This window comes from Mesoplodon bidens (genome assembly GCF_964165515.1).
Source record: "Mesoplodon bidens genome assembly, chromosome: 11".
Taxonomy (NCBI): Eukaryota; Metazoa; Chordata; class Mammalia; order Artiodactyla; family Ziphiidae; genus Mesoplodon; species Mesoplodon bidens.
This window is the reverse complement of record NC_138167.1, coordinates 78,125,577-78,152,675: the sequence shown is the minus strand read 5'-3', so window position 1 is coordinate 78,152,675 and position 27,099 is coordinate 78,125,577. Positions and strand designations below refer to the sequence as shown.

The following is a 27,099-nucleotide window of genomic DNA, read 5'->3' as shown; positions in this document are numbered from 1 at the left end:
TCGCCGTTCTTTGTTTCCGTTTTCTTTTTTTCTTTTTTTTTCCTCTTTCAAGTGTTGCCAAAAATTAAATTATCCCCAGTAAACAAACAAATCGAGGTCCTCAGAGGTTTCCAATCAAAATCACAAGATTGCGGTTGTTTAAATGCAAATTCAAAGATTCTGCATGTGGTCCCATCAGTAATTTAAGAATGAAGTATGTCTCATTTTTTTAAAATAAATTTTATAATAATTTGCCTTTTGTTTTTAGATATTTACACTAATTTTATTTTTATAATCTTATCTATATATCCAATGAAAAACGGTGATTGTATATTCAGAAAATGAAAATGTATACATTTACTAAATGCCTACTAGGTGTGTAGGTGCAGTCACATATGACACCTCATCAATTTCTCATAACCCACCAGGAAGAAATTCTTATCTCCATCTTATAGATGAGGATATTCAGGCTCAGAGAGGTTATGCAACTTACCTAAGATTACCCAGCCCCTGGTTAAGTGGTAGAGTCTGGGTTTTAAACCAGATTTCGTCTGCCAAACTCCAGAGTCATTCTGAAGTGTGTCCACTGTGGCATGCACCTCCTATAGGATGTTATAAGATTTCATTACTCAGCAGACAGTGCATATTCACTGTCCCTTGGCACTGGGTATATCTAAAAAATGAGTAAGGTGTGATCTCTGCTTTCAGAAGTTGGTAATTATAATACTAGGTGATAAGTCCAATTTATAAAGAGACAGTGAGGGTCCATGCAGCCAACCTCCTGAGGCAAAAAGGAAAAGCAGAAAAGCTTTTACCCAAGAATAGATATTAGAACCAAGTCTTAAATTTGCCAGGCAAATAAATGGGGTTGGGGGTGGTATGAGTAACATTCTGAGCTGAGAACAGTGTAAGCAAAACTCTGAAAAGGAATGCTTAGACATTACATGTGCTAGGGACATAGAATGTGTCCTACTTTCCTAGGGGGTGCTGTAACAATATACCACAAACTGGGTGGCTTAAAACCCCAGAAAGTTATCCTTTCACAGTTCTGGAGACTAGATGTCCGAAATCAAGGTGTCAACAGTGTTGGTTCCTTTGGGAGACTGTGCGGGAATCTGTCCCATGTGTCTCAGATTCTTGTGCTGGCCAGCGAACCTTGGCATTCCTTGGCTTGGAGAGAACATGGCTCCAATCTCTGCCCCCCATCTTCACCTGCATTCTCCCCGTGTCTCTGTTGTCTTCACATGGCAGTCTTCTTATATAAGGACACTAATCATAATAGATTAAGGGCCCACGTTACTCCAGTATGAACTCAACTAGTTAATCTGCAGTTATTTTATTTCCAAATAAGGTAACATTCTGAAGTTGGAGCTTAGGACACCAACGTAATTTTTTGCAGGGGGGCACAATTCAACCATAACAGAGTATATGTTGAAGCCTGAGTTCTGCTTATCACACAACATCTGTACCACAACAGAGAACCATGGCTTCACCCTGTAGGCAGCAGAAAGCCAGCTGAAGTTGTAAACTGGGGAGTGACATCATCAGCTGTGTTTGGGAAGCAACTGTGGCAGCAGTGTGGGGAGGGGTGAAAGTGGGGACCAATAGGTAGCAGGTAGCCACTAAGAAGGCTGTTCCAGTGCTCAGTTAAAACATTATGCAGAATTGGGTGTCAGGGAAGATCTTAATTACAGAATAAAAACAAATATATTGGGCTTCCCTGGTGGCTCAGTGGTTAAGAATCCACCTGCCAATGCAGGGGACATGGGTTCGAGCCCTGGTCAGGGAAGATCCCACATGCCGCGGAGCAACTAAGCCCGTGCACCACAGCTACTGAGCCTGCGCTCTAGAGCCTATGAGGCACAACTACTGAGCCCGCGTGCCACAACTACTGAAGCCCGCGCGCCTAGAGCCCGTGCTCTACAACAAGAGAAGCCACCACAATGAAACGCCCACGCACTGCAACAAAGAGTAGGCCCCGCTCACTGCAACTAGAGAAAGCCCGTGCACAGCAACAAAGACCCAACACAGTCACAAATAAGTACAAATAAATAAATTTAAAAAAACAAATATATTATAAACATATATAAACATATATTATACATAAGTATATTTTCCTTGCTTTAGTTGTTTGTGACAGACAAAAATTGGAAATAACCGAAATATCCAACAACAGAATGGTTAAGGAAATTATAAGTGCCATTAAAAATTGTCTTTCAAAGCATATAATAACGTAACACAAAGCTATATTTAACTTTTTTTAATGTAGGATACAAAGTATACAAATAAAGTGTGATTTCAGGTATAGAAGCGTCACCGAGTCCAAAGTCCTACTGCTCACTGCATGACAGGCCAGTAAATCGAGGGATGAGATACTGGGGCAAAGAATAGTGACTTTATTTTTTATTTTTTTATTTTTTTGCGGTACGCGGGCCTCTCACTGTTTGTGGCCTCTCCCGTTGCGGAGCACAGGCTCCGGACGCGCAGGCTCAGCGGCCATGGCCCATGGGCCCAGCCGCTCTGCGGCATGTGGGATCTTCCCGGATCGGGGCACGAACCCGTGTCCCCTGCATCGGCAGGCGGACTCTCAACCACTGCGCCACCAGGGAAGCCCAAGAATAGTGACTTTATTCAAAAAGCCAGAAGACTGAGAAGATGGTGGACTGGTGTCCCAAAGAACTATCTTGTCTGGATTTCGATGCTAGTTTCATTTGTAGAACAAAGAGAGGGGAGGTGAGGAGGAAGAATAAAAAAGGCTATAAGTCATTGCAGATATTTCCTAGTTCTGGCCAGACTCTGGAGGGTATGTGTTAATTTCTTCTTTCCTGCAGCCATTCACAGTTGGGCCTGGTCAGAATGTTTCCTGTGAGCTAAACAAAGGTATTTTATATTATATTAATGGTGGTGTCCTCTGGGTGATAGGATTATAGGACATTTTTATCAGTTTTAGTTAGGTATAATTCACATAAAATAAAATCCAGTGATTTTAAGTGTACATTTTGACCTTATGTCAAACATATATAGTCATGTAACCATCACTGTAATGATGACATAGAACATTTTCATTCTCCAGAAAGTTTCTTCAAGCCTCTGAAGTCAGCCCCTTGGCAATCTCAAACCTGCTTTCTATCACTATAGTTTACTCTGTTCTAGAATTGCATACAAATAGAGTCTTTCAGTATTCAGCATTTTGTTTCTGGCTTCTTCCACTAAGATTCAAGCTGTTGAGATTCATTTATATTGTTGCATATGTTGGTAGTTTGTTCTTTTAGTACAGAATAGTATTCCATTGCCTGAAATATACCAAAATTTGTTTATTCATTTTATCCATTTCTTTACCCATATGTTGATAAACATTTGGATTCAATCCAGTTTTTAGCTGTTAGGAATACAGCTGAGACTTAACGGCTATTATAAAATTTTTTGCACATTTGCATAAAAGTCTTTGTATCTATTTCTCCTGGGAAGATAATTAGGAGTGGCATTGCTGGATCATAGAATAAGGGAATGTCTAACTTTATAAAAAATTGTCTTCTGAAGTAGCTGTGCTGTTGTGCATTCCCAATAGCATTATATGAGAGCTCCAGGTGTTCCACATCCTCACAAACACCTGGAATTATTAGCCTTTATCATTTTAGTCATCCTAGTGGGTATATAGTGTTATCCCATTGTGGTTTTAATTTGCATTTCCCTGATGACTAGTGATGCTGAAATCTTTCCGTAAGCTTGTTTGCAATCTTCACATCTTTAGTGAAGTGTTTGTTCAAATGCCCACTTGTTATTGGGTTGTTTGTCTTCTTATTTTTAAGTTAAAAGAGTTATGTACATAATCTGAGTACAAGTCCTTTAGCATACATATGTTTGCAAATATTTTTCCCAGTTTGTGGCTTTCATTTTTATGTTCTTAATGGTATCTTTTAAAAAGCAAGTGCTTGCAGGGAGATCAGCTCGGTGCTTTGTGACCACCTAGAGGGGTGGGATAGGGAGGGTGGGAGGGAGGGAGACGCGAGAGGGAAGAGATATGGGAACATATGTATATGTATGACTGATTCACTTTGTTATAAAGCAGAAACTAACACACCATTGTAAAGCAATTATACTCCAATAAAGATGTTAAAAAAAAATAAAAAATAAGAATAAAAATAAAAAGCAAGTGCTTGGAATTCACTGGCAGTCCAGTGGTTAGGACTCCATGCTTCCAACTGCAGTGGGCACAGGTTTGATCCCTAGTTGGGGAACTAAAATCCCACGTGCCTTGTGACATGGCCAATAAATAAATAAATAAATAAGTTTAAAATAAAAAATAAATAAACTAAAAATAAAAGGCAAGAGTTTTTACTTTTGATATATTCCAATTTAATTTCTTCTCTTATTCTGTGATTTTTGTTTTTTTAAGAAATCTTTGCCAAACTCAATGTCCCTAAGATTTTCTTCTAGAGAGCTTGTAGTTTTAGATCATATATTTAGGTCCATGAGTTATTTCAAGTTGATTTTTGTATATAGTGTAAGGTAAGGGTCAGATCCATTTTTTTGCATATATGGATATCCAATTGTTCCAGTACTACTTGCTGAAAGATTATCCTTTTCTTCCTTGAATTTTCTTGGCATATTTTGGTTGAAAATCAGTTGGCCATGTATAGGTCTATATGTGAAATTTTTTTGTTTGATCTATATGTGTACTTTTATGTAATAGCATTGTCTTGATTATTATAGCATAATAGTAAGCTTTGAAATCTTCCTCTTTTAAAAAATTGTTTGGTCTACCTTAGGTCCTTTGCATTTCCATATAAATTTTAAAATTAACTTGTCAATTTTTACCCCCCAAAAATGCTGCTATTTTATTGTGATTGAGTTGAATCAATAAATCAGTTTGGGAATACTGAAGACTTACTATCAAATATTTCTACCCATGAATGTCATTTAGCTTTTCATTTATTTAATTGTTCTATAATTTCTTTAAGCAATGTTATATAATTTCCAATGTACAGGTCTTGCATGTTCTTAGAAAATTTTCCAGAATCATATTGTCTAGTACTCCAATTACATGTATGCTAGACTGCTGAATATTGTCCTACAGGTTACTTATACTTTGGTCACCCTTTTTCAGTCTTTTTAGTCTTTGTGTTCTCCATGCTCCTTTTGATATTGTTTCTATTGATTTGTCTTCAGGTTCACTATCTTTTCTTCTCAAAAAGCTAATCTTCTGTTAATCCTATCCAGTGTATTTTTCTTTTCCTATCTTGCATTTTTCATCTCAGATTTTAATCAATTGGGTCTTTTTGTATATTTTATCACTTTCCCCATTGTGTTCAGGTTTTTTTTTTTTAATATTTATTTATTTATTTATTTATTTATTTATTTATAGCTGTGTTGGGTCTTTGTTTTTGTGCGAGGGCTTTCTCCAGTTGCGGCAAGTGAGGGCCACTCTTCATCGCGGTGCGCGGGGCCTCTCACTATTGCGGCCTCTCTTGTTGCGGAGCACAGGCTCCAGACACGCAGGCTCAGTAATTGTGGCTCACGGGCCTGCTTGCTCTGCGGCATGTGGGGTCTTCCCAGACCAGGGCTCGAACCCGTGTCCCCTGCATTGGCAGGCAGATTCTGAACCACTGCGCCACCCGAAGGGAAGCCCGTGTTCAGGTTTTTATCTACCTTCTTGACATACGAAGCATATTTATAACACGGTTGATTCTTGAACAGCACAGGTTTGAACTGCACAGGTCCACTTATATGCAGATTTTTTTTTCAATAAATATGTACTGCAGTACTACATGATCAGCAATTGGTTGAATCCACAGATGTGGAACTGCTGATACGGAAGGCCTACTATAAAGTTATATGTGAATTTTTCAACTGCATGGGGGCCGGCACCCCTAACCCGCACACTGTTCAAGGGCCAACTGTAGTTGTTTTGTCATCCTTGCTCTATCATTTCTAGGCTGTCAGTCTGAGATTGATTGAATTTTCTCTTAGTTATAGGTTTTATTTTCCTGCTAATTTGCATTCCTGGTAATTTTTTATTCAGTGCTGGAAAGTGTTGAGTTTTGGGTTTTTGTTGTGTTTCTTTATTGCTGGACTTTGTTCAGGCATGCAGTTAACTAACTTGCAGCCCTGTTTGATCCTATTGAAACTTGTGTTTAGCTTGTTTATTGTAAGTCCAGAGACTTACAATAGTCCACAACTAAGGCATCACCTGTATTAGGCCTCTTATAATACTTATGTATTATAATACTCTGCATTCTGATTAGTGGGATTGTGAACTACTTCTGGCCCTCTGTGAACTCTGAGGATTGTTTAGCTACCAAGCAGCCTCATGTAGTTTCACCCCATGCATGTCAAGAGTAGAGGGGACCTTGTTGCTGATATTGCAGCTTTCTTTTAGTATAGCTCCTTCCTCTCTGGTATTCTGCCCCATAGATAATTGCCAACTCACCCTCCCTACTCAATCTCTGTCTCCCCAGCTCAGTAAGACCACTAGGCTCTGTTTTTGTTCTCCCTGCCTGAACTGTAGCCTGGGAACTGCCTAGAAGCAATGAGTTGGTATGCTCCTAGGGCCCACATCATTTATTTCTTTTCTCTCGGTGTCACAGGTTTGCACTGTCTCTTGTCCAGTGCTGATAACAGCTATTTCTTATATTGTAATAGTTAATCCTCATGAGTGGAAGCGAAAGTCCTCAGCCTGCTGCAGTTTAATGGCTTTTTATAGAAGGGAAGCATACACTCAGATAAGGCCTCAGAGAATTGTGGTTCCCTGGAGAAACTGCCATGATCCATGGTGTCTCCTAGGCATTACCAGTTCAGAAACACTGTTGGAATACCCAGAGCTAATCTGACCTGAGGATACAGACTCTTCTAAACTCTGCAAACACCAGTTCATAAGCTAGTATGTGAAAATACAGGTATATGGTAGTGAATATTATATTATAATGACCATCACATTATTCCTCTGTCAGGAAACTTGGGAAACCAAAGTAATCACCATATGTTGTTTGAGCATGGGAATCAGTACAGCTAGCAAAATCCCTAGAACATCAAAAGAATGCAATTAATAATTGTTAAATGAATAAAAGAGGGGAGCAAGAACTATTTTTTTTCTTCTTGATTAATCATTCTTATCCCATGTCAGGATACCTTTCTAATATCTACATTAGATGAAACTACCAAATTTGTGTTCTTAGACCCTTGTTTTTCCTCAGCTACCCTTGTTTTTCCCCTATCTGGACACACTGACTTTCTCCAGAAGAGGTCCCAATGCCAGTAATAGTTTCAGCTTCTTAAAATGGAGTCACATTCCTGTCCTTCCTGGATCCTGAGATTACCCTCATCTTGGCATGTTAGAGTGTTTCACAAACTCTCTAGTCATTCATTTATATTCATTTGCGTTATTACTTCCAATGGCCTACCTCAAATATTGCAAATGAGCAACCCATAAAAATATTCTGTTTGGTTTTCACCAATTTTTAAAATATACGAATAAACTCTGAACATTTTTAAATTGAGATAGTCCATGTGAAAATACATTTTCATAGTTCCTTTTGAAACATTTGAAGAACTGGCCACAGCAGAATCAATGAGAACTGAGAAAAACCTACCACTTTACATGGTGCATACGCTTCCCAATTTGTCCCAAACCCCACCACTCCCTATTGTATGGCTTCTTCCAGGTTTTGTACGATTTGGCCCATTTAGCATTTGAGTTTGTGACTTCTGACTAAGCTCACTCATTGTGTGAAGATTTTACACGTTAAGCTCTCAGGATGCGACTCATTCCTTTATCTCTAGGTTCTTGAAAAGCACGTCATTTAAATTCCTCTGCTCTACCCAGCATGGCTCTCATTCAGATTCAGTGGAAAAGCCAAACGCTTTCCAGACAGGCAAAAGCTAAGAGATTCAGCACTACCAAACCAGTTTACAACAAACACTAAAGGAACTTCCCTAGGCAAGAAACACAAGAGCAGAGAACAAAAGAGGAAGGGAAGAAAAAAGACCTATAAAAAAAATTAAGAAAATAGCAATAGCAACATACATATCAATAATTACCTTAAATGTAAATGGATTAAATGCTCCAACCAAAAGATATAGACTGGCTGAATGGATACAAAAAACAAGACCCATAGATATGCTGTCTATGAGGGACTCACTTCAGATCTAGGAACACATACAGACTGAAAGTGAGAGGATGGAGAAAGGTATTCCATGCAAATGGAAATCAAAAGAAACTGGAGTAGCAATATTCATATCAGACAAAATAGACTTTAAAATAAATTCCTCTGTTCTTCCTCCAAATGAACATTCTCAGAAAGTTATAAAGGACTGAAAAGATGAAATCTGTTAATATTATTAATTTTACTTTTAAAAATTAAAATTAGCATTGGGGAAAAAAAAGACTGAAGGTGTGTATGAAGTAAGTCATTCTGCTTTCCTAGGAAGTAAGAGAATCATCTTGACCAGGTTTCTGAAAATGCTTTGAGTCATCAGACAGCAGGTCATCATTCTGAAATTAAAATCATAGGTACTCACTCATAGGTACTGCTCATTTTATTCCTGGCCAGAGCTCAATTCTTGTTTTTCTCCAAACAAATGGAACATAATCTTTTCTCAAGGAAAGAAGTTAGACTGTAGGATCTTTAAGCTCCTTGTTTTTTCAAAAATAAGAAAAATGCCTTTAAAATTATTTTCTGCGATTAAACATAATTTTCCTCTGGACTACCAGTGCAGACATTTTAAAGTGAAGAATCAAATTAGGCCTCTCAATACCTGTTATGTTACCAGAGGGCAAAAATTGGCAGCATTGTATCCCTAGTAGCTTTGGGAATAAGTGTGGACTTTTCCAGGCCTCCCAGAAGAAGAGTATAGATCAGAGAGAAGGATCCAGAGCTAATGTCAGGCTCCCACAGTGAACCTATAACCCTGGGGCACAGCACTTCTGATTTATAACTAGTTTCAGCTCCTGTGGTTGGGAGAGTAGGCTCTCTTTGTCTTCCTTTGTCTCTCTTTTTGGCTTTTCCCATTTCAATAGAAGTTAAAGCTCCCAGATTAGCGTGTGGCCTCGTAGCTAGGAGTCATGTAGTCAGCACCTCTGCTCCTACTCTAAATGCCAGTTGTGCCCCGAGTCCTTGTGACAGCCCAAACATCCCTGTGGTGGGTTGCACTTTGTCCCCCCAAAAAGGATATGTTGAGGTTCTGACTCCTGATACCTGTGAAAGTGACCTTATTTGGAAATAGGGTCTTTGAAGATGTAACCAAGTTAAGAGGAGGCCATAATGGATCACCAGTATGACTGGTGTCCTTATAAGAAGAGAAAACAGAGACACAGATACTCACAGGGGAGAATGCCATGTGAAGACAGAGGGAGAGGAGCAGTACCTCTACAAATCCAGGGATGCCAAGGATTGTGGGAAACCACAAGAAGCTAGGGGAGAAGCATGGAACAGACTCTCCCTCAAAGCTTCCAGTAGGAACCAACTCTTCTAACACCTTGATTTTGGACTTGGAAGCTCCAGAACTGTGAAAAAATAAATTGCTGCTGTTTGAAGCCAAAAAAGAGGCAAATCAGGTTCAAATCTCAGTTCTGTTTTTTACTAGCCTTGTGAGTTCTCTGTACCTCAGATTTTTCATCCATAGAATAATGAAAATAATACCAAACTTTACAAGCTTTTTAGAGAATAAAGATTAGTACCTAAGATATAATAAATACTTACTATACAGTAACTAAATAAATGGTACAGTATTTCGACGCTGCCGTGGAACCTGAGATATGCAGCTGAAAGAGGAGATTTCCCTGCATAGGTCTCTATAAATGCCTTAGGAAGATGATGAAAGATAGTTATTCAATGGGTTTTTTTCTAACTATTTGCAGAATGTTAATCATGGCTATGCTTTCCAGAAAAAACCCTGTATCAGTTAGGATGAGTGAAGTTAGCTGCTGTAACATACAAACTACAAAACCTTGATGCTCAGTAGAACCCACAAACTTAAAACCCAATCAGGTGTTCCTGGTTGTCAGATAGCCTTCTACGTGGTCATCCAAGTACTCAAATTCCTTCCATCTCATGGCTCCATCCTCTTCTAGATCCTCAGAGTTCTCTCCATTCATCTAGCAAAAGGAGCAAAGAAGCATAGGGAGGATACACCTACTTTTTAATTCCTCAGCCCAAAAGTGATGCACGTCACTTCTACTTACTTTTCATTAGCCAAAATTTGGCTCATGGCCACATATAACTGCAGTAAACCTGGGAGATATAATCGCACTATGCTTAGAAAGATGATAAATGGTTTCAGTACATGCATAGGAGTCAGCCACAAATTGATTTGAAATTAACCATAATTATTCTACTTAAGAAAATGATAATAGAGTGTGGCCTGCAGAACACTCTATGTCATGTCTTCCTTTTGTGTCCCTTATGGGCTGCATGTGACAAACTTCTCAATTGTGTGTGATTTGGAGCCAAGAGTGTCCTGCTATTTGAGCACTAACCTACCTGAACACTAATCCCGACCCTGTCTGCACTGACAGAAGTCTCAGAATTTCCTAATGTGTCAACTCCTGTTGTGAGAGGATTGTTGTTTGGGATTGGCATTAACATCTCAGGTGAACTTGTTTGTGGGTAGATCAGGTAGAAGTACAGGGTGGGGAGCTGGGCACAAGCAGGGTCCTTAGGATCCTGGGCTGGTAACAGGGCTTTATTTTATGGGTGATATGACTTTATTGACCAGCCCCCACTCGGAGACTTGGTTAGATTGGGGTTTAGAAAAATCATTAGCAGCATGGAAAGATAGATTGGAATCTAAGAAGTTCAAAATGCTAGCAGTAAGTAGCTGAGAAAAAGGAAATTTGGGGGCCAAATAATTGCATATATTAGAAAATGTTGACAAAACACTTCAGAATGTTCAGTCTTTTGAGAATCAATATATAAAAGAAATATACTTTTTAAAATTTTTTTTAAAGATTTTTTTGATGTGGACCAATTTTAAAGTCTTTATTGAATTTGTCAAAACGTTGCTTCTGTTTTATGTTTTGGTTTTTTGGCCCCGAGGCATGTGGGATCTCAGCTCCCCGACCAGGGATTGAACCCACACCCCCTGCATTGGAAAGGCGAAGTCTTAACCACTGGACCACCAGAGAAGTTCCAAAAGAAATATACTTTTAATCAAACTTAATCATAGTACTGGGCAGTATAAAAGAAAGATATAATATAAAGATATATATATAGATGGATAGATATACATATAGCATAAGCCAGCTTCAAAGGAGACAAAGAGGAAAGTGTGAGCTCATGACATAAGGCAGCATATAACTTACCACACCCAAAGCACATGGGCTCCCAGAGCGGTGTATTTAGACAAAGGACTTAAATCATGGAGTTACAGGGGTGGGGGATTGGAGCTTTGCCTTGAGAAGAGATCACCTATATTAGTTTGATTACGTCCTAGTTCATACATAGAGATAGAAGCAGATTCCTCCTCAGATGAATGGGGATTTTCACACACAGACACAAGAAAATGGCAGCTGCACAAACAATTCATTTCTTCTTCTCATCTTCCCAAGTTCTAGAATGGAAGAGAGGAGAGGATTATTGGCCAAAGAAGGGAATTACTGCTTCAAGTTTCTTTCTCCTTGATGCAGGGTTCAACACATGCTAGGGAGAAGGAAGCTGGTGGAATAATTCTTACAACCACTGGCTTATCTTGGAAATCAGTTCCTACAGACGAGAACCACAGATGGGTCGGTGGGGCTTGTTGGGAGCAGCAACAGCCTTTAAGACAGACTAGATGTGTATCCTGTGGCCTTAGGCCATCCCAGAATGACCCCCGAGCAAGCCTTTCTGAGGCCAAGGGGTCCAAAGCTTTTCTTCTTACGGAGAAAAGCCACACATTCAAGGCTTGGCTGCCTTGTCTCTTCAAGGTTAGGAGGGACTCTGGAGACCAAAGAGAGAAAATCAATAAAGTTGCATTTGTTTGAAGGGTCAGAGGACCTAATCAAGGAGATGTTTCAGGGACCCCATGCAAGGACAAGATAATTTGGTGAGGCAGAGGGCAAATGTGCAGAAAGAAGTTAACACAGCAGGCCTGCCTTAGAGAGTCCTACTTTACAGGGCTGGCCTGTGGCTGGCGTCTGGGAACTTAAATTTCAGGAGAGTTTCTACCACCCTAACTGCTAAGAGTAACTTGTTTTGCATTTTAAATGGTTTGCTCAAACATTATGGTTTGTGCTGAATACCTACCTGATTTTTTGTGAGGCTTGGGAATTTTGGAACGTGCTAGGCAAAGGATGCCTGTATGACCAGCCCCTGATAAAAACCCTGGGCACTGAGTTTCTAATGAACTTCCCTGTTAGACAACATTTCATGTGTTGTCACAACTCATTACTGGGGAATTAAGTACATGCTGTGTGACTCCACTGGGAGAGGACTCTTGGAAGCTTGCACCTGGTTTCCACCAGACTTCAGCCCATGTGCCTTTTCCCTCTGCTGATTTTGCTTTATATCCTTTCACTGTAGTAAATCTTAGCCATATGTACCACTATATGCTGAGTTCTATGAGTCCTCCTAGTGAATCATCAAGACTGGAGGTGGTCTTAGGAACCCCTGACACAATAAGACTCCTGGCAAGGATTCCAGTGGAAAATAGCTGCTCAGCTTTTGGCACTTTTCTTTTTTCATTTTTAATTAGAGTATAGTTGATTTATAATGTTATGTTAGTTTCAGGTGTACAGCAAAGTGAATCAGTTATACATACACATATATCTATTCTTTTTTAGATTCTTTTCCCATATAGGTCATTACATAGTATTGAGTAAAGTTCCCTGTGCTATACAGTAGGTCCTTATTAGTTATCTGTTTTATATATAGTAGTGTGTATATGTCAATCCCAATCTCCCAATTTATCCCTCCCCCCTTTCCCCCTGGTAACCATAAGTTTGTTTTCTACAGCTGTGACTCTGTTTCAATTTTGTAAATTAGTTCATTTGTACATTTTTTTTAGATTCCACATATAAGTGATATCATATGAGATTTATCTTTTCTCTGTCTGACTTACTTCACTCAGTATGACAATCTCTAGGTCCATTCATGTTGCTACAGATGGCATTATTTCATTCTTTTTTATGGCTAATATTCCATTGTATATATGTACCACACATCTTCTTTATCTACTCCTCTGTCAATGGACATTTAGATTGCTTCCATGTCTTGGCTGTTGTAAGTAGTTTGACACTTTTATTAACCTCCAAAGACATATGTTTATTTCCATTTCCCACTTCTAGAATTAAGCACTTGATTAGTTTAGGCGTGACTTTCTTAACAACTATACTCTGAATTTTTCAGATTTTAGAGAGGCACTGTGGTACATATATCATATATTCTGTAATACCTCATGAGGTCTGGGAAGGACTCCATATTCAAATACATTAATATGGCTGCTTTCAACGTATGTATACTCTCACTAAGAGGGATACATGAAGACTTTGAGTAGCCTCACCTCAGTCCAAGTCACAGCTTGCCACAAGATGAATTTGTGCCAAACTTAGGGGAAGAAACTTACAATTTTTAGAGCATTTTGAATTTTGCCATTGTGGATAGGGATTATATTGCCATCCCTCATTTGCTTAGCAGGAAATTGAGAATTAGAAAAGTTAATTCGTTTGCCAGTGGTAGCACAGCTTGTATCTGAACTGGATTTCAAATCTAGGAATGTCTAGGTCACAAGCCAGAGAGCTCTTAACTATTACCCTATACTGTCTTTCCAGTTACTTATTTTTAAATATGTCTTCTGTGTCCAAATACCACTAATAAGCAGGTAGTGTGAGAGCAAGGGGGAGTAGAAAAGGAGGAAGTAGTTATCTCTCATTGGAATGGACATTTGGATGTTTACCTTACCCCATGAAACTGATTCCAAATATATTACATATTTTTCCCTTTTGAAGTCTGACTACACAGCAAGGCCCAAGAGAGATGGTCAACAATTACCTCTCCTAGGGTATCTCTGTGATATCCTTAGTTGCAGTCATCCTCTGAGTGAGTAACTGAGTGTATGTGTTCCCTCATTGGGCTTGTGACTTCCAAGGCAGCAGGAATGTGTCTTGATTATTTTTTGATCTCTCTATCATTTTATAATGCTCAACAATTCATTTGTGTTGATATTTTTAAATTGAATTGAGTAGAAAGTTACTTTGGCTAAATGAAGATCACTTCCAGCTTTACCTGAGGCCAACAGGTTGGGAAAGGTTCTTAACAGAATTTACACACTTTTGCCTTCAATGTGACAATAAAGAGATGGTTTGGAGAAAAGAGAAGCAACAGGACAGCTTCCTCCAACAAAATAGCTTCCTTCAGTAAAATAGGAAGATACAGTCTACACAGATATTTATCCTGAGAAGAATTTGGGGGACAAGAAATCACTGGCAATCAAATACATGTGAACTGCTAAGCTTTGCTTTTCCTTTTCTGCCCCTCACTTTTCAAATGATGTTGGTAACCTAGTTTTCTGTATTCTTACATCTCAGGAGCTTCGTCATTCTAGTAAGTCTGCTCTGCTGTGACTTGCAAATCAGCTTAATTTAAATCTCTGAGTTTTCATTGTATTTGACACAGACTTAGTAATTCTCAGAAAATGATCCTTGTTAAAATTTATCTAGAAATTCTGATATTCAAGAATGCTTACACAAAGTGTCATTCTTTACAATGGCTTCATTATCCATTGGCACAGTTAAAGGCATTGTTTTATTTGAAAATGTCTGCCTTTCTCTGCTTGTTCCAGCGACAGTTTTCCTGGAGTTTTGGAAAAGACGGAGAGCAGTAATTGCTTATGACTGGGATTTGATAGACTGGGAAGAAGAGGAGGTTTGTATCATTTACCTCAATTTTTTTTTTTTTTTAAAAGCCAATAATCAAGAAATACACAGTCCCTCTTGAGTCATCGCTCTCTGGCCTGTGATGGAAGTCAGGTTGATTCATAAAGCATTTTTTATACCTGTCTTTACAGGAAATTTCAAGAGGAATTAAAAAAAACCCACAACATTTTGATTTCTTAGTGGAGTAAAATTCCATGATTAAGTAAAGCATTTCACTTGTACGTAGAGGCATCAGAAGAATTGGTAGTAAGATTTGTTTAGTTTCCTTAAATATTATCCATTCTCTTTACTTTATCAGAAGGAGAATATTAGTTTCACAATTGTAGGCACATGGAAGCAGACCTCCTAAGTACTCCAAGGAAATGGTTCTGTGAACTCTACAGGACCCTGGACAGTGACCAGATGTGCACAGGCTGAGTAGTGTTCCCGTAAGTGATAAATACTGAGGGGAAACCACTCCTCAAACAGCCTCTTTGGTGGATGTGGCTAAAAGCAGGACCAGCTCTAGATAAAACCATCCAGGAGAGGTAAATTCAGCCCCACAGACTTCACTTTCTCAGCATGTCACTCTCCCTTTATCGCCTTCTAGGCCAATACACCATGCCCTTTCCTAACCTGTGTCTGGTTTTTATCCTCTCTCTCCTTGCCCCATTCCTGTCAGAAGTCTCGAGGACCCATGGGTGGGTTTGGTCACCATGTGCCCGGCCTGAGCTCCCCTTCCCTTCCTCTCATCCATTATCTCCTACCTCTCCTGAGTACCATTTCCTCAGAGCCTTGCTGGGCCAGTAAATCAAATACACTAGTCATACATGATATGATAATGGGTATCAATGGGTGTTCTCCTTCCAAGAGACACAGATATATATTTTTATAAATTAAAAGGAATCTTCTGTAACTGAGAAGATTTAAAATTTAGAATTTTAAATTTAAAATTCTCAGATAACTGAGAATTTTAGCCCTGGGATAGGCTTGGTGGGGGGAGATAATTTTCAGGGGAGTGTTTTTTTCCTTCAAATCATGCCTCGTGGATGGCTGCCTTTTCTCCTCACACCCATGAACACATTTGGGTAGTTTTTAAATCTAGAAATGATACTGGGATTCTCAGCAATCCCTGTTCTTGTGATGAGGCCTCTCTCATGCTTTTATAAGCATGCATTCTCTAGAAAATGGTTTTCTGAGTTGGAAGAGACTGCCCAGGTGACTTCTGGGGGCTACCAGCCACAGCCAGGCTACATTCAAGACTTCCTCCTGGGTGGAGCTGTTCTGGTTTTTGTTACATGTGTTTATGGGAGTGGCTTTCAAGTGGGATGGAAAATGCTCTTTCCTGGGAAGCCGAGTCACCACTAAGCAGCTGTGTCATCTAAGACAAATTACTTCCTCTTCGGACTTTTTTCATTTCTAAAGAAAAATGTTTCTAAATTTTCCCCTTTCAGCTATAAAGTGGGGCATTAAATAACTTTGACTAAACCAGTCTAAAGTCACTGTTGGCCCTTGTGGTGGGCCCGCAATGTGAGTACCCTTAGGGTAAACATATCCCTTCAGAAGTCTAGAGCTTCTGAACTCCCAGCCCTGTTAAAAAGCGTGGAGTGCAGAACCCTGCTTTCACTCAGCACACCTGTGGACCAGAATCACATCAGGGGCCATGTGCAATTCTATTTCTGTTTGGAATTCATTGTAGAAATGCCTCTTACTTCTAGCCTGTGGTTCTCAGCTTGCTGTACAGAAGAGCCCAGACATGCTGCATGCCTTCTTCACGGGTAACCCAGGATGTTACTTTGCTAGGGCTGCCGTAACAAAGTGCCACTGACTGGGTGGCTTAAGCAAAAGCAGTTGACTGTCTCACAGTTTGGAGGCTAGTCTGAGATCAAGGTATTGGCAGGGCTGGTTTCTTCTGAGGGCTGTGAGGGAAGGATCGGTTCCCAGTCTCTCTCCTTGGGTTGTAGATAGCCATCTACTCCCTGTATCTTCACACTGTCTTCTCTCTGTGCATGTCTCTGTCTAAATTTCCTCTTCCTATAAGGAAACTAGTCATGTTGGATTAAGGTCCACCCTAATGACCTCATTTTAACTTAATTACATCTGTAGAGACCCTGTCTCCAAATATAGACACATTCTGAGATACTGAGGGTTAGGACTTCAACTTATGAATCGGGGGGTGGGGTGGGGACACAATTCAGCCTGTAATACCCAGGATGACAGGTCTGGCTCCATGACTGGCCTCATTTTCTGGATGATTAACTCAGTGACCCTTGATGACACTTATAGCCTAATGAATTGAGTTTCCCAAAGAAGCAGAATATTCTAGATCTGTTTATATCCTAAAGTGTAACTACCTAAAATAAAGGAGGCAGAGGCTGTTTATAACTGTATCTCCCCCTGACCTTCCCCATTACCTGCCACTGTGTAAAGTCAGCATTGGGCTTATCCTGTGGCAGGAGACGGGCTGCCCTTCCTCCTACACAGGGAGGCCACTACCAGACTGTGCCCATCCTCCATAATCTCTCTTCTGTCAGCTCCTTCTTTGCTTTCTGTCAGTACCTTCATCTAAGTCTTGAGTATTTCTGCCTGGACTAACTCAATCTCCACTGCACCAGAGTTTCTGCTTATTTTCCCTCCTCTTCCAAGACACTCATGTAGAACAAGTTGTTAATTAACCAGAATGACTTCAAAATACCCTTTCGCTGATTATCTTTTCCTAATCCCATAATTGCTTTTTAGTCAGAAGCTTTTCACATTGGATGGGGCTCAACTCAATGAAATAAAATCTCAGCTTGATTTAGAATTAGAGGAACCTTGATTTTAGCTGGATTTGAAAGGTATTTACCTTGTTTTCAATACCAATTAAGAATACATTTCAAGGGCTTCCCTGGTGGCGCAGTGGTTGAGAGTCCGCCTGCCGATGCAGGGGACACGGGTTCGTGCCCTGGTCCGGGAGGATCCCACATGCCGCGGAGCGGCTGGGCCCGTGAGCCTGGTGGCGCAGTGGTTGAGAGTCCGCCTGCCGATGCAGGGGACACGGGTTCGTGCCCTGGTCCGGGAAGATCCTACATGCCGCGGAGCGGCTGGGCCCGTGAGCCATGGCCATTGGGCCTGCGCGTCCGGAGCCTGTGCTCCGCAACGGGAGAGGCCGCAGCGGTGAGAGGCCCGCGTACCGCAAAAAAAAAAAAAAAAAAAAAAAAAAAAGAATACATTTCAAGTCCCTCCCATCAAAAAACTTGCACAAGCCTCTTAGATACCCTCATCCACCAGAGGGCAGACAGCAGAAACAAGAAGAACTACAGTCCTTCAGCCTGTGGAACAAAAACCACATTCACAGAAAGACAGACAAGATGAAAAGGCAGAGGGCTATGTATCAGATGAAGGAACAAGATAAAACCCAGAAAAACAACTAAATGAAGTGGAGATAGGCAACCCTCCAGAAAAAGAATTCAGTTAATGACAGTGAAGATGATCCAGGACCTCAGAAAAAGAATGGAGGCAAAGATTGAGAAGATGCAAGAAATGTTTTAAAAAGACCTAGAAGAATTAAAGAACAGAGATGAACAATACAATAACTGAAATGAAAAATACACAAGAAGGAATCAATAGCAGAATAACAGAGGCAGAAGAATGGATAAGTGACCTGGAAGACAGAATGGTGGAATTCACTGCCACAGAACAGAATAAAGAAAAAAGAATGAAAAGAAATGAAGACAGCCTAAGAGACCTCTGTGACAACATTAAACACAACAACATTTGCATTATAGGAGTCCCAGAAGGAGAAGAGAGAGAGAAAGGACCCTAGAAAATGTTTGAAGAGATTATAGTCGAAAACTTCCCTAACATGGGAAAGGAAATAGCCACCCAAGTCCAGGAAGCACACAGAGTCCCAGGCAGGATAAACTCAAGGAGAAACATGCTGAGACACATAGTAATCAAATTGACAAAAATTAAAGACAAAGAAAAATTATTGAAAGCAGCAAGGGAAAAGTGACAAATAACATACAAGGGAACTCCCATAAGGTTAACAGCTGATTTCTCAGCAGAAACTCTACAAGCCAGAAGGGAGTGGCATGATATATTTAAAGTGATGAAAGGGAAGAACCTACAACCAAGATTACTCTAACGAGCAAGGTTCTCGTTCAGATTTGATGGAGAAATCAAAAGCTTTACAGACAAGCAAAAGCTACGAGATTCAGCACCACCAAACTAGCTCTACAACAAATGCTAGAGGAACTTCTCTAAGTGGGAAACACAAGAGAAGAAAAGGACCTACAAAAACAAACCCATAGGGCTTCCCTGGTGGCGCAGTGGTTGAGAGTCCGCCTGCCGATGCAGGGGACACGGGTTCGTGCCCCGGTCTGGGAAGATCCCACATGCCGTGGAGCGGCTGGGCCCGTGAGCCATGGCTGCTGAGCCTGCACGTCCGGAGCCTGTGCTCCACAACGGGAGAGGCCACAACGGTGAGAGGCCCGCGTACCGCAAAAAATAATAAAATAAAATAAAATAAATAAAGATGATGACAGCACCCATCTTTGTGGGTAGCTATGACCATTAGGAAAAAAAAAAACAAACAAACCCATAACAACTAAAAAAATGGTAATAGGGACAGACATTGATAATTACCTTAAACGTGAATGGATTAAATGCTCCCACTAAAAGACACAGGCTCGCTGAATGGATACAAAAACAGGACCCATATATATGCTGTCTACAAGAGACCCACTCTTCAGACCTAGGGACACATACAGACTGAAAGTGAGGGGATGGAAAAAGATATTCCATGCAAACGGAAATCAAAAGAAAGCTGGAGTAGTAATTCTCATATCAGACAAAATGACTTTAAAAGAAAGGCTATTACAAAATACAAAGAAGGACACTACATGATGATCAAGGGATCAATCCAAGAAGAAGATATAACAATTATAAATATATATGCACCCAACATAGGAGCACCTCAATACATAAGGCAACTGCTAACAGCTCTAAAAGAGGAAATTGACAGTAACACAATAATAGGGGGACTTTAACACCTCACTTAAACCAGTGGACAGATCATCCAAACAGAAAATAAGGAAACGCAAGCTTTAAATGACACAATAGACCAGATAGATTTAATTGATATTTATAGGACATTCCATCCCAAAACAGCAGATTACATTTTCTTCTCAAGGGCACACGGAACATTCTCCAGTATAGATCACATCTTGGGTCACAAATGAAGCCTCAGTAAATTTAAGAAAACTGAAATCATATCAAGCATCTTTTTTGACCACAATGCTATGAGATTAGAAATCAGCTACAGGGGAAAAAAAATGTAAAAAACACAAACACATGGAGGATAAATAATATGTTACTAAATAACCAAGAGATCACTGAAGAATCAAAGATGAAATAAAAAAATACCTAGAGACAAATTACAATGAAAACACGATGATCCAAAACATATGGGATGCAGCAAAAGCAGTTCTAAGAGGGAAGTTTATAGCAATACAAGCCTACCTCAAGAAACAAGAAAAATCTCAAACAATCTAACCTTACACCTAAAGGAACTAGAGAAAGAAGAACAAACAAAACCCAAAGTTAGTAGAAGAAAAGAAATCATAAAGATCAGAGCAGAAATAAATGAAATAGAAACGAAGAAAACAATAGCAAAGATCAATAAAACTAAAAGCTGGTTCTTTGAGAGGATAAACAAAATTGATAAACCATTAGCTAGACTCATCAAGAAAAAGAGGAAGAGGACTCAAATCAATAAAATTAGAAATGAAAAAGGAGAAGTCACAACAGACACCGCAGAAATACAAAGCATCCTAAGAGACTACTACAAGCAACTCTATGTCAATAAAATGGACAACCTGGAAGAAATAGACAAATTCTTAGAAAGGTATAAGCTTCCAAGACTGAACCAGGAAGAAATAGAAAATATGAACAGACCAATCACAACTAATAAAATTGAAACTGATTAAAAATCTTCCAACAAACAAAAGTCCAGGACCAGATGGCTTCACAGGTGAATTCTATCAAACATTTAGAGAAGAGCTAACAGCCATCCTTCTTCAACTCTTCCAAAAAATTGCAGAGGAAGGAACACTCCTAAACTCATTCTATGAGGCCACCATCACCCTGATACCAAAACCAAAGGTACTACAAATAAAGAAAATTACAGACCAATATCACTGATGAATATGGAAGCCAAAATCCTCAACAACAAAAAGACTACGTTTCAAACCTATGGTTAAGGGTGAATGACATCTATAGGAGCTTATTAAAAAATAGATGCACCATGTTTTTAACTGCCTACAACAAAAAATTTAAAAATAGTAGAAAACTAAGAATTATATTATAACTCACAAAGCGAATTCTGAACATTTTGCTGTTCAGAAGCTTTCTTTGTCCTGGTGTCCACATCACTCCCCGGTAATAAAAGTAAAAGCTTATTAGTTGTTTCAAACCACTAGGGACAGGACAAATTGGTCCCTTTTCTCATTCTCAGTTTCTTCAAGTATAGTTTAAAAAGATAATAGAGACACTTAACTATTAGTCTAAATTACATAGCCTTGATGATAAAAAGTCGAGATCATCATTCTGCAGATTCTCTTTAAGTGGCCAGTTTCCAAGCCCATGTCATTGACTGTGGCATTTGTTGACTCGGTTTTCCTGTGGCATAAAATGATTTTTTTCTTATTGTCTGAATAGTTCTTCAGTACATAAAAATGTGTCTGCTTGTTCTTTAGGAAGAAATACGGCCCCAGTTTGAAGCCAAGTATTCCAAGAAAGAGCGGATGAATCCCATTTCGGGAAAACCAGAACCATATCAAGCATTTGCAGATAAATGCAGCCGACTTATTGTTTCTGCATCTGGAATATTCTTCATGGTCTGAAACTTTTTTACAAAACTCTTTCTTTCATAAAGTACAAACCTGTAGCATGGTAACAACAATAATCATATCAAGTGTTTGGATATATTTTTGCACGTTCTGTTATTTAGTCCTCACACCATTCTACGTGGTGGTCAGGGATAGCATTGCTGTCTGCATTTTACAGGTGGAGCAACTGAGACTCCAGGAGGGTAAAGGGCTTGCCCAGATTAGCCAAGAAATAGACAAGAGCTCAGATCCTCTAATCTGCTGTTCTTTGCATTTGTCTATGTCATAATGAAAGGAACTAAAACTATGAGATAGTATTAATACCTACAGCAGCTTTCCAAACTTTTTTTTACAATGCCCATACAGTAAGAAATACAAACGTTGTCATAACCTAGTATATACTATGCAAATAGATGTATAAAACCGAATATGGTAATTGAAACAATGTTCATCTTTACAATATGCAAGGAACTCTGTTACCCCAGTGTTACCCCATAGCTTAACGGTTTATCAGCTCTGAAGTTCTGTGGCTTTTCTATTTGGGTAATAAAGAACATACAAACAGACAAGAGAAAGCATCAACCACATGAAAAGTGTGCATTTTGTTGTGGTGTCTTGGGTCAGGACCACTGCCGCTTTATCTCGTTTCCTCATCCGAGGATTTTCCAGATGGCAGGAGCCCCTTCCTCCAACTTTCCATCACAGTGCTCACTGGGTGTCCTCTGTCTTCCTGCCAGATCTGCGTGGTGATTGCCGCCGTGTTTGGGATCGTCATTTACAGGGTGGTGACCGTCAGCACTTTCGCTGCCTTTAAGTGGGCGTTAATCAGGAATAATTCTCAGGTTGCAACCACAGGGACTGCCGTGTGCATCAATTTCTGCATCATCATGCTGCTGAACGTGGTAAGTGAGCTGCAAGGTAGCTAGTCAAATGGATAAAATGTGTGTGCTACAGGTGAGTTTTCTTCTGTTTCTAAAGGGACCTGGCCTTAGAGAGGCTGGTCAATTATGTGGCACTTATGGCCTGGCTGCAAAGTGCCTGGCATAAGGTGTACTCATCTGGGGATACCGAAGGCTTGAGTCAAATCTGGCCTCCAGGATTTTCTACATTGTAAGACTGGGCAAGGCACCTGCCCTCTCTGAACCTCAGTTCCCTTATTTATCCAGTAAGATAACACTGTATACGTCTTGGGGAAATTTAGAGAAAAAATATATTTTAAAGGCCCAGCTCAGACTCTGTGACATAGCTCAGTAGTGTTGGTTCCTGTTTCCTTTTGCTTCTGAATGATGGGAAATTAGTATCCAAAGCATTTCTTGCGATAACCCAGCAAGGAATATTTCAGGGTGGTACTTGTAGCTTGTGTTGATTTCAGGTTTTTTTCAAATGTATATTTCAGCCCAGCTGTCTCCTTTGAACCCCAAACATCCTCACCTAACACACAACCCCCAACTCCCCATCTTCCCTCCAGAATGAGCTCCTCCTGCAGCCCCATTGTAGTCACCCAGGCTGAAACTTCTCTGCTTCTCTCAGCATCGAAATGTAACCAGAATTTGATCACTTTTCACACATCCCCAGTCCCCACCTTGGTCCAGGTCCCCAGCATATCCCACCTGGATTATTGCAGTGCTTTCCGAGCTGGTCTCCCAGCTTCCACGTCTGCTTCCCTCAATCCAGGCTCATCATAGCAGCTAGAGCAAGCAAGCTTCATCCATGTAAGTCAGCCTCTGTTCACTGTATCCAGTGGCTTCCCTCTCGCTCAGAATAAAAGTTCTCTCTTCACATGGAGACCCAGGGTCTCCCTCATCTGGCCCCAGCGAGGTCTCTGACTTTCTCTCCTCCCTCCTCACCTTGACTTTCCTGCTTCTCACTGGCCTTCCCTTTTTTCTTCAATGTGCCAGGCAAGCTCTCACCCTAGGACTTTTGACTTGCTCTTCTCTCTACCTGGAACATTCTTTCCCATGGGGTCTGCAGAGTTTACTCCTGCACCTCCTTCAAGTCTTTGTTCAACTGTTACTTTTCCAGTATAAGGCTTCCCTCGTCACTCAATTTAAAATTGCAACCCACTCCTGCCGTCTGACCATTTCCTAGCTCCTTGCCTGCTTAATTTTGCTCTATGGCATTAATCGCCATCTAATAGGCTATTTTTTAAATTTATTTTGTTATTTATCTTCTCCATTGGAATGTAGCCCCAAGAGGGCAGAAACTTTTGTCTCTTCTGATAAGAGTAGTAGATCTAAGTTTCCAAACTCTGGCAGCCTCTGTTTCTGGCAGAGCCTGCCAGAAACAGGCTCTGGCTTATAGTAGGCTCTCAGTAAACTGTTGTTACTATTTGCAGAACAAAAGGCAATGGCTGACATTGTTAGACTTGAGGTTTGTAGGAGGGAATAAATAACGTATGTAGAGTATCATGTATAGTGTTAGGCGTGGAATAAGTGTTCAATTATAGTTCCCCTCACCCTTATTTATACTGCAACTTAAATCTGGGCCGTTGTGCTGAAATCACCGAGATAATGAAATATAGGTAACTTATTATTATTGTTAAAAATACAGGAACTTCTTTATTATTTTAGAAAAAAAGTTTAAAAATCCAGAAGGTAGGAAAAAAAAAAGCACTTGCAGATCATTTTGACATGATGACTGTGTAACTGCTTGGTCAAGTGGAGATTTTTTTTTTTTAATTTTTAATTTTTTTATTAGTTTCTGCTTTATAACAAAGTGAATCAGTCATACATATACATCTGTTCCCACATCCCTTCCCTCATGCATCTCCCTCCTTCCCACCCTCCCCATCCCACCCCTCCAGGCGGACACAAAGCACCAAGCTGATCTCCCTGTGCTCTGCGGCTGTTTCCCACTATCTATCTACCTTACGTTTGGTAGTGTATATATGTCCATGCCTCTCTTTCGCTTTGTCACAGCTTACCCTTCCCCCTCCCCATATCCTCAAGTCCATTCTCAAGTAGGTCTGTGTCTTTATTCCCGTTTTGCCCACAGGTTCTTCATGACATTTTTTTTTTTAAATTCCGTATATATGTGTTAGCATACGGTATTTGTCTTTGTCTTTCTGACTTAGTTCACTCTGTATGACAGACTCTAGGTCTATCCACCTCATTACAAATAGCTCAGTTTCGTTTCTTTTTATGGCTGAGTGATATTCCATTGTATATATTGAAAGTGGATGTTTGTCACTCCCTTGCACTCCCCCTGTCCCAGGTTCAGCTAGTCTCAAAGTTAATTGTGGAATGAGTATTCATTGTGAAGGGGAGTGATTCATAGTGAAATTAACCGAACAGCCCGAGCAGTAAAAGAAGATTCTGTGGTGTCCGGGTAGGAGGCAGTGAATTAAAGCTTACTGTATTTTATCCTCTCTCTTCTCCAATGTCTTACTAAACTTTAATTCGCACATCTTAAGAAATAAATTTCTGCATATATGCAGTGGGTCTATAAGCACATGCTTGCTGGTACACTTTGACCAGGAGCCAGTGTTGTCACTTCAGTTAACTGAAAATCACTTATCCAAAACCTCTGCTTCGTGGAACACAGCCAAGAAAAGAAGAAATAAACTAAGAACAAAGCAGGAGGGGAGACGAAACAGTATATAAGTAGGGCCACTACAAAGCACCTACTGTGTGCTAGGAGCTCGACAGGTAGGCATTTTACATGTTTTATTTAACAAAGGGTTTCTGAGTCACCAAAATGGATGACCAAGCCCACACACTCAAGCTGACACGTATCATTCTTAGGAATGCCCTTAAGGTTTCTTTTCTTTGTTTTTAGATATAATGTGAACACATTTGGTGTTCTGATTTCTCAGCCAACATCAAACTAAAATAACAGAAGGTTACTAAGGCAAGAATACCGACAGGGTCAGAAAATGACAAGCCATAGCAAGGGGAAGGAAAGAAAATAAAAAGCATACACACTCTAAAACTAGCATCATCCAGGACCCTTTTGTGCAGTGACCAATTGCCTTACCCTCCTCGGCCATCTCTGAGGACATCCTCATCCAGCACACACCTTTACACTCCTGTCTTATGCCCTGAAGCCTTGCAGGTTCCATTATGAAGGCAACCAAGTGTGTAATATAGCTGGGAAAGCTCTTCATCAAAATAGATTTTTAAAAATTTTAAGTCCTTAAAAAGCAAATATTGAATAAAGGACAAACGACAGACTAATGACTATAACATAGCTTTGACCAATTCAGAACTAAACTATTAATGACTGCTGAAATGACTCAATTTAAGACATTTTTATGACTCAATAATATAGTTTTTATAGCTATATAAATTGTTTTCAATTACTTAAAATTTTGGCCATACTGGTCTTGCAAAAAAAAAAAAAATCATTTGGACATTAGTCATGAATACTTTTTCATTAACTGAATATAAAAATCTTGAGAGCTAGATTGGTATTTATGTTCATTAAAACCTCTTTCAAATAATTATTATAGATCATATATCCTATTTCTGACTTTCTTCCAATCCTAACTGAAGAAGATCTATAAGGAATGCCTATTTTCTGGATTTGACAATGTGTGTTTACTTTTATGTGCATTTAAAAAAAAATAAAGCTCATATTATTTTACAAAAGTATTCTGGATCCTAACAAACTATTATGCCTCTTAGTGACTAGTTACGGGGTTTTCATTTTATTCCATGTCTTGAAAAATAAATAGTTCAAAGACAGAGTGAATAGATAGATTTCCTCAATCCTCCTTGTCATGCTCTTTCAATTTTATTCTGCTTCACTAGTGACCAAAGAACATCTCAATATAGTGGTCTCAAGCTATATATGCCAAGAAAGGAAGACATTAAAAGTTATTACCATCCTTTTTATTCAGCCATACCAAAATGAATCTGACATTTCATTATAATCTGTAAACAGTGAAAACCACAATGACTTGTTCCAAAAAGAACTAAACCAGAAAATATGGCTTGCATCAGAACAAACCCACATATATTGATCAGGTGGACAAGATAAAATTAGAAGTGCTCATAGCTTCTTTTGGACATATCCTTAGGATCAGAAAGCTTGCTGTTAGTTAAAGATTCTAACAGTAACCATTTGTGGCATCCAGTTTGGAAACTTAGATCTTCTACTACCCTTATCAGAACAAACTATCCGTGCTTTCTGTCTCAACTGGCTAATGAGAAATCAGGCCTTTTCCAGAAACCACTCATGTGACGCTCTCTTGTTGGCTATCAGTCCCTTTGTTTATGTGCTCTTTTCTGTTGCATCCTGCTCAAAGGCTCACTATCCATCTCATTGTATCATCAAGATAAAATGTTCACAGATGCCATGAATCCCAGTGTCCTCATACACTTTACCTTACTTTTCAAAAGGTTAATAATAATTATATTTCAACTCCTGTGCTGTTCCTTTTTTAAATTCCAATTTTTTCAGTTTCCAAACAAAAGTAACGAT

General features: G+C 39.7%; 1 protein-coding gene across 1 annotated transcript in view; it reads left to right on the top strand.

The window, feature by feature from the left end:
• ANO4 (anoctamin 4) overlaps positions 1-27,099 on the top strand; it is a 422,274-nt gene that overhangs the window by 330,743 nt on the left and 64,432 nt on the right. Inside the window, exons 15-17 of the mRNA XM_081248924.1 lie at positions 14,734-14,816; positions 21,544-21,684; positions 22,413-22,577. Coding sequence (XP_081105050.1) covers positions 14,734-14,816; positions 21,544-21,684; positions 22,413-22,577 — 389 coding nt within the window. The remainder of the gene's footprint in view (positions 1-14,733; positions 14,817-21,543; positions 21,685-22,412; positions 22,578-27,099) is intronic.